Source organism: Limulus polyphemus, unplaced genomic scaffold, assembly GCF_000517525.1.
Source record: "Limulus polyphemus unplaced genomic scaffold, Limulus_polyphemus-2.1.2 Scaffold3269, whole genome shotgun sequence".
NCBI lineage: Eukaryota > Metazoa > Arthropoda > Merostomata > Xiphosura > Limulidae > Limulus > Limulus polyphemus.
In genome coordinates this window covers 6122-14576 of record NW_013668879.1, presented here as the reverse complement: position 1 = coordinate 14576, position 8455 = coordinate 6122, and the positions used below count along the sequence as shown (strand labels likewise).

Here is an 8455-nt window from a genome sequence, read left to right as displayed (position 1 = left end):
CTAGTGTCCAATGAGAAATCAGTAATATTTTTGGAAAGATACTAATATTTGATGAGAATTCACTGACAATCGAAATTTATAACTGTTCCTGGTCAAATGTCGTATATTTTCTGGTTGGTAAGGGTTAGCAAAATCACAGTTTATAGCGTACACGGTTATAATAGTTTCCTAGCAGACTTATATGCTCTCTTCTTCATTTTTGGTGCATCGCCTTTTATAGGATTTTCTCAACAATACTGAAATATATTTAACCGATTACAGAAGTGGATATATTGTTGATTCTTGCATTCACAAATATTCTACAACCTTGGAGAATTCGCGGGAGTTTTGCATACGTAACTAACACTGTAAGCTAGGGACGTTTTTACATATAAGCTCAGTCCCAACAAACGTTGTCATTAAAATAAATATATAACAAATTCGTTACACGCAATACATATCTGACACTATAAGTTACACATATTTTTAAATACAAATTTAATCTGAACAACGTTCATATTAAAAATCAATACATAACAATAAATTCGTTACATAATACAAGTATAAATTAATTCTTGTGTAAATAAAAGCTTCAATAATGATCCAAGATATCAACTGTATCCTGGGAATTTTACTTTATCTAGATAGTTTCTGCTATGCAAAGTTAGGTTATAAACTGAAAAGGAAAATACTAAAGATGACCCTTTATGGTGACATGCTTAAATTCTTGATGTTTTAAGACATCAGTATGTTTACTAGCTCCCATGAAAGGTATTGTAGGATCTTCATTGGCTTTATGTATAGCCTTAACAAGATGAAAAAAATAAATTAAAAATAATAATGATATAGCATTAGTGTTCTTGAAATTTTGATAAGAAACTTGCATTTTTATCTTTTTTCTTAATTGTTAAACTACAGAAAGCAAATCTGAAACACCACAGAGAAAATGTATAATAATAATAGAAATAAAATCAAAAGTACTGAATAACAAAGGACCTTATAAATACACAAATAACCACTCAAAACTGTTTTATAAGTGACAGCAAAAAAAAAGCTCACCCCAGTGACAAAAGTCAGAAGAGATGACAAATAAGTTGTTGGGATCAGCTATAAACTTGCTAAAAACAGCTCCATAAGAAGCCTCTTTCTCTGTTGTGAGAGATCCCACTAGTACAGGCACTATGGTAACTTGATGGCTAAAATAATTCATGATACAAGTAATCAACTTATATTTTCTATAGCCATCTATCAAAATAGTAAGTAACTTATAAAGCCAATCAGTGAACACATAGATATTTTACATGGTTTAACAAAAATTATACTTGTTGCGAACATAATGTAGTAGCATTAGATAATATGTTTCCATCACAGTGGCAACTATAACAATATGTCCCATTTTTTTCAAAAACTAATGTCACATGCAAATGAAAGTAGAAACAGTGTGAAATTTCCTGAGTAATGCTCTCTTAAATTCAGAAGTCTAATACTGTATACTTAATTCAGTTCAAAATTGATTATGCAAGAATAATTACTACACTTGTAGCATCTGAACATTAGCAGGAAACCTACTATTTTAAGGATTTTATTACGAGTTCTAAAACACCATTTGCTGTTATATATTTAAATCTTTATTTTAGTTTGGATAATTCACATATCATTGCGATAGTTAACAATATGTAAAGCTACTTTAGTATTTCTCTATAGTATCAACTAAAATCCAGGCTAATCCAAATGGGCAATAAAATATATTAAAATTTTTACAATGAAACTAAGATTAAAACTAGGGTAAGGTTTGTTTCAGATACTTGCACAAAGCTACACAAGGGTCATCTCTACTATCTTTCCCTATTTTTGAACTGGTAAAATAACAGAAAGCAGCTAATCATCAGCTCCCACCACCAATTCTTAAGCTGATCTAATTGAACAGAGGGATTTGGTTTACTTGAAATTTCATGCAAAGCTACATGAGGGTTATGTGCACTAGCCATCCCTAAGTTAGCAGCAATAGATTAGAGGGGAGGCAGCTAGTCAACACCACCAACAGCCAACTCTTGAGCTACTCTTTTACCAAGGAATAATGGGATTGATGCATCTATGGCTGAATGACAGAGCATGTATGATAACAGGGATTTGAGCCCACAACCTGCAAGTCGTGAGCCCTAACCACCAAGTCACAGTCACAGCCCCCTCCTCCCCAAAAAAGCATTTTTTTTTCAATAATAGAACATGAAGTAATGTGACATAAAGGTATCGGGGGTTGTTTTCATCCTGCCTGTAAGATCTCGTCCAAGGGACATCAATAGCTAAATGAAAAAAAAAGCCTTAAGATGACAAACTTCGTAGAAGTTAACAAAAAAAGAGACAAAGTTCATTATCTATAGAAGGAAACACTACATACAGGAGTTGTTTAAACCAACCTGTTAAAGTGGAAGGAGATAAGTTATGAGAGGAAGATGAACCCCACTGCAAGAAAAGGTGATGCTGACTGCCTTGAAAGAAGACAGGAGGAGTAATAACAACATGAACTGCCCAGATAGGACAAAAAAGGACAATAAAGGTAAAAATGATCAAACAGAGAGGAAAGGAAAGGGAGGATGATTGGAGAAAACATCTAATCACCCTCCCAAACAGCTCAAGTAAAGAACAGTCTGGGAGATGTTCAAGGCAAATATGTTAGAGTAACAACTCCTACAGTGACAAGGATATGAAATACATCATTAGAAAAACAGCACAGGAATCAGGTAGCCAAAGATTTGTACAGGGGAAAAGTTGAGGCCCTAACAACTAAACAGAAGTTCCATTCCAGAAAAGAAACTGGACAGGCAGGATAATTAATGATAAAAGCCCTATATATAGATCTGTATCGACCAGAGAAAGAAAAGGAGAATGGCCAAGGAGGAGATGAATGGTTGTTGGCAAACTTATAGAAAGTGATTGGACCAATCCTGACTCAGACCATCCAAAGTCAGAATTTCAGAGGCCTGGATTGTAACCATGAAGGTGGAAAATTGGTGACAAGGGGAATTGCAATGGCATCGATGAAAGTACTCTTAAACAGGGAACAAATCCAAAGTGGAATGGAGAGAGCACTCCATGGGAACAATTTGGTCTAGATGAGACATCTGATCCTTGCCAGGCTCAAAGCTCCCAAGGTGGGACAGGCCAACAACCAAATGTGTTGGTGTTGGGGGCAAAGGAGAAAATAAAGAATCAGGAAACAAAGGTCTCAAGAAAGAGTACCTCCATGTTGATGTGAGAAACAACAGTAAAATTGTCTGAATGGATGATACAAGATGACCAGATAGATGAGACTGAAGATGATGGCAAACAACATTTTGGAGACACTGATAAACAGAGAACTCTCTGCTGGACACCAGGCCCTGGAAAAGATGCAGGTCTTCAAAACCACCTCCAGTCTGGGCAAAGAGGCATCTGTGAACAGAAATATGTCTGGGGAAGAGAGATGTCCAGGGCTGTGTGGGACCAACTAAGCCAATACAACAGGAAGGAGACACACAAGAGAAGACAGTGGATCCCTGGACATACCCCCACTGACCAGCCAGAGTATACTGAATAGGATGCATATGGGAGCATTCAAGAGGAATAAGGGAGTTAAGGGAAGTCAAAGTCCAAAAAAGATAACTTTTCACACAAAAACGAGAAGGGAACAAGTTAGCTTTAGTAAAGCTATCACATCTTAAAAATGTAAAAGAGAAGGCTGAGCTTGTCATTAAATGAGGTAAAAAAAAGATTCCTAAATGAAACAGATAATGGTTGGAAGCTAAGGCAAACTTAAGGAGCTTGACCAGCCAATCCAAGTGAGACAACTACCAAAGCTGAAAGGAGATTACAGCCAAAAATGATGATTTGGACAGAACAAGAAGCCAATTGTCCATATAGTAGGGAAATGTAGGCCCAATAAATACATACAATCTTCATGTGAATGCCCTCAGAACTAATCTGAAAACATACGGGGCTATAGCCAACCCAAAGAGAAGAGCTTGAAACTGAAAATTCAAACTATTGTGGACGAACCAGAGAAAATAACAGTGGTCAGACAATTTGAATAGGAAGAAATGCACCAGAAACATCAACTTTGGAAGTTGGTTCAAAGAAGATAGATCTATGAAAGATTGCCAATCTTTTGACATTTTGGGAACAACAAAAAGATGCAATTAAAATTTCAGATTGGGGTCAAGGACATGTTATACAGTGTTAATAACCTGAAAATAAAATAAAGCATTATCCAAGCTCCCACCAGTTAATTCTGCTTACTTTGGTTTCCTGCCTTATTTGGTTTAGGGGTCCTGACAGATTTCTCATCTTTGGGAGACTCATAAAGTTGCCCCCCCCCACCTGCTCTTCATTTTCTCCCAGTTTTCTGCCTCCCATCCTCTAGTTGGGCTGGCCATCATAGACCGTAGAGATGGCTTTTTTCTGAAGCTATCCCTCAGCTACTGTCCAGCACGAGCTTAGCTTTTTTACATTTTTCTTACCTGCGGACTCCATTGCAAAAGACCTTTTGGTCATACTGGTGCTTTCTCACAGGTCTTTCCTGACTTTATGCTCAACCTGTTCTTTCCTCCTCCCCTAGACCCTTTGAATCTTTTTTTTCCAGCTTGGAAAGCTCCTTATCATTCTTTGTCTCTTTCACCTTCTTTTGAAGTCTATATGTTGCAAGCCCAACAGCTTCACTGGGAACAATCATACCTACCTATTTTCCACTTTGGCCTTGATTTCTTTTGCATTTTTCCATTTCATTCTTATTTCATGACCTTATTGTGGCACCCCTCCTTAGTAATGAAGTTTTGGGGGAATGTCCTATGCAATGCACATTTGAATTGAGGCACCTTTTGGGATCCTATAGACTGAAGTTCAAATAAAAAATAATAATCACGACTATACATCACAGATTAAGATTTGAAGTCTTGAAGGATAAGGAAGTTGGGGTTTGGTACAAAACTGAGTCAAAACAGTATCAGCATGACAACAAATATCAAGGTAGAGGGAAAGAGAAGATAGTCAAAAAAAGGAAGAGAGTCACGCAGCAAGGAAGCACAAGATTCAGTAAAAATCAGTGGAGCAACAAAGGATAAAGGTGGGGTGACCTGTTCCTCATCTGGAAAGAAAGAACCAGAAGCAAAACAGTTTACAGGTACAGCCGGACAAAATCATCCAAAGAATGGGCAAGTTCAGGTGAAACAACGGGGGCAGGAAGCCAGGAATCCTGGACCTGAGATTAGAATAGAACCAACAATCTGATGTACAATGGAGGTAACATCAACAATCATCAGGACCTCAAGAGGTGTCATAAATGTATATGGGAATTCATAATTGAATTGAACCACAAAAGCAATGACCATTATTTTGATATTTATTATTTTATTTCTTTAAATACAAAATAGATCTGGTATGTTCCTGGTACATAAGCTTTGGTCACTGATGTAATGATGAAAATTTTTACTAATTATCAAAACCAAAACACTGGGTGAATAATGATGAGGAGTATTCTAGTCAAAGAAACCATATCACAAACTGGAACATGTCTCTCATTTCTTAATTTGCTTAATGTTTGTTTGTAATTAAGTACAAAGCTACACAATGGGCTATTTGTGCCCACCACAGGTATCAAAACCCGGTTTCTAGCATTGTAAGTCCGCAGACATACCGCTATGCCACTGGGGGGCAACTTGCTTAATAGAAGAAATCAGAAGTTCTAATTCAAATGTTTCATATTTAGTAACTTTCTTTTACAAACTCAAAAGAATATGGGGAAGAAAAACTAAAATTTCAAATGATAACTAAAAGGTTAATACAATAAGTGCTAAAAATTCTGTAACTTGTAATTACAAAAACACATTTGAATTGCAAGCAATACCAAAAAAAGAATGAAGCTTTGTTAATAACAAAGTGCCCATAGGGTCTACTATGCATGGAAGATGTATCACTCTTCTATTGGTGGAGGGCTATAGTCTAATACTGATTGTATCATAGATTAGTGCAGTATGTGTTAATACTTCAGAGGTTGGGAATATTTTTGAAGGATTGGTGAATTGTTTGTTTGTTTGTTTTGAATTTCATACAAAGCTACACGAGGGCTATCTGCGCCAGCCGTCCCTAATTTAGCAGTGTAAGACTAGAGGGAAGGCAGCTAGTCATACCACCCACCGCCATCTCTTGGGCTACTCTTTTACCAACAAATAGTGGGATTGACCATCACATTATAACGCCCCAACAGCTGAAAGGGGCGAGCATGTTTAGTGTGATGGGGATTCGAACCCCCGACCCGCAGATTGCGAGTCAAGCTCCCTAACCACCTGGCCATGCCGGGCCGGATTGGTGAATGTTCCAAAATATTTTTAGTTTTGGCACAAAGTAATAACTAACAGTTCTGTGAAGTGGTGAGTAGCATTTTTGAATCACTATTTATAATTACTGGCAATCTTGGAAGCAAAAGGAATAAATAACTTAAACCTTACTTTTCCATTATTTTTGCTATGTAAGGAAGTTGCATCTCGATGCTATGTTCATCTTCATCAGTGAGAGTGGACATTTCTTCAAAGAGACCAGTATTGTAGAGCTCATCATAAACTGTAATCAAGTAGTAATCATCAAAAAGAAACATTCAAATCACTGCTAAATATAGATAAAAGTTTTAACACTGATATAACTTTATACTTTCCATTACACTTCACGATCCATTAACCCTTTCCAAACAGGTCAAAGGCTATGTAGTCGCATTTTATTGATTTACTATTTTAGGAATTTATGTCAATAAGTTTGGTATCAAACTGTAGATTATAATTCAGATTTTAGTATTATACATTTAATTTCTTAATTTAAAAATAAATATTAAAAAATAAACCTAAACATCGATTTTTGTGTGTCACGTGGTATGATGAATGCAGCACTAGTTCAAATTAGATGTTTGTGATGTCAAAATACAAAGTCTATAGTTTCGTATGAATTAGGAACTCAAATTACCAATATTGAAAAGCTAGAATATAAAATAAGAAACTCCTATCTTTTCTGTTTGATGAGATATCGCTCATGTACTGAATCAAACACAGTGACCCCGCTAAACTCTTTCCATTTTTGGAAATGCTCCCGTATATACACTTACTTCTGTCTATGACATGTGAATAACCAATCAAAAGCTCAGAATGTCCCTCTTCTGGTTTTCTCAGCCATTTTTCAGTATTACAATGCCATCTTGTCCTTTCAATACAAAACTTCAAGATGGTAAGTTGAGTCTTTAGTCTGCTCAAAATTTCACATTTTTTTAGATCCAAATAGAGCTTAGTTACTAAGCTTGATAAATTATAGTGGAATTCTATGGTATCGATATAGGAATTTATGATTTTTGGTTATTTGAAATGTATATATAAAACCTATAAAAAAGAATTTCACATCCTCCACATGGTAAATTTTATAAGTCTTAGCAACCTACGACAAGCAGCAAACGAGTTCCAAGGTCGTAACTAGAAGAGATAATTATTTGCTTTACTTCTTTATTTACTGTTTTATGTTTTAAGAAAAATAATTTTAAGAACTTATTTGTAAATAGTAATAATGTATATACATATATAATGTACAATAATTGAAATGTGACTGTATTTTACAAAATACTAGTCCACTAAACACAGCCAAGACAGGTCACTTTGTAAAGAGTAAAGGTCAGTCTTATATTACTGGATACAGTAATATGAGTACATGTTCACCACGTCATTGTAACTTCTGTACTGTTAGCCAGGCACGGCTGAAAGGTCAATATAATAGAAATAATGAACATATAGATACATAAATATATGTGTATAACATTAGGAGATTTAAGCTATTTAGTCTAAACATTTGTGGTTTTGCATTATAATTTGTAGTCATTTTAGAACAAAAAAGGCATAATTTATATTTATTTCCTAATTTTTTTTCTTCTTACAGTAAATATACTTTTTTTTTCTTGGGCTAGTAATTCTTTTATAAATATTTATTTGTTCAAAAACTATGTATCACATGATTTTGTGTTTTTCATAAAAATGGTATACGGAAAGAAATCATTACCGGTTAGAATCCCCCTCCCCTTTTTTTTAGGAAAGTACAAAAAATGTATGTGAATCCTATAAACATACCTTGTTGGTTAATGGAAAGATCATAGAGAGGAGTTCTGTAGATCTTTGCTGGAGAAAGAGCACAACCACCAATTCGTACATGATGAGATGGGCCTAAGATGAACACACGTTTTTCTAAAATCACACAAAAATAAATGCCATTTATTATGACAAATTAAAAAACAAATAGATTTTGCCATGTTACCATTTTGCTTAAATAGATAAACAAATATAACTACAATTGAAATGTTCATCATAGTTTCACTAGTACCTAAAAACAGAGCTGTTATAAATGTAATAGACAGAGTTGTGGTTGGTGAGCATTTAAGTACAAGTGACCACTGCACTATTAAGTGTGGGATTTTACTACA

General features: G+C 35.2%; 1 protein-coding gene across 1 annotated transcript in view; it reads right to left on the bottom strand.

The window, feature by feature from the left end:
- The window catches only part of LOC106469028 (protein MEMO1-like), a gene marked incomplete at its 5' end in the record, with an annotated part of 14508 nt that extends 6285 nt beyond the window's left edge, over window positions 1-8223 (bottom strand). Inside the window, 3 exons of the mRNA XM_013929483.2 lie at window positions 1039-1175; window positions 6459-6570; window positions 8106-8223. Of these exons, the coding sequence (XP_013784937.2) occupies window positions 1039-1175; window positions 6459-6570; window positions 8106-8223 (367 nt within the window). The remainder of the gene's footprint in view (window positions 1-1038; window positions 1176-6458; window positions 6571-8105) is intronic.
- Window positions 8224-8455: the final 232 nt, after the last annotated feature.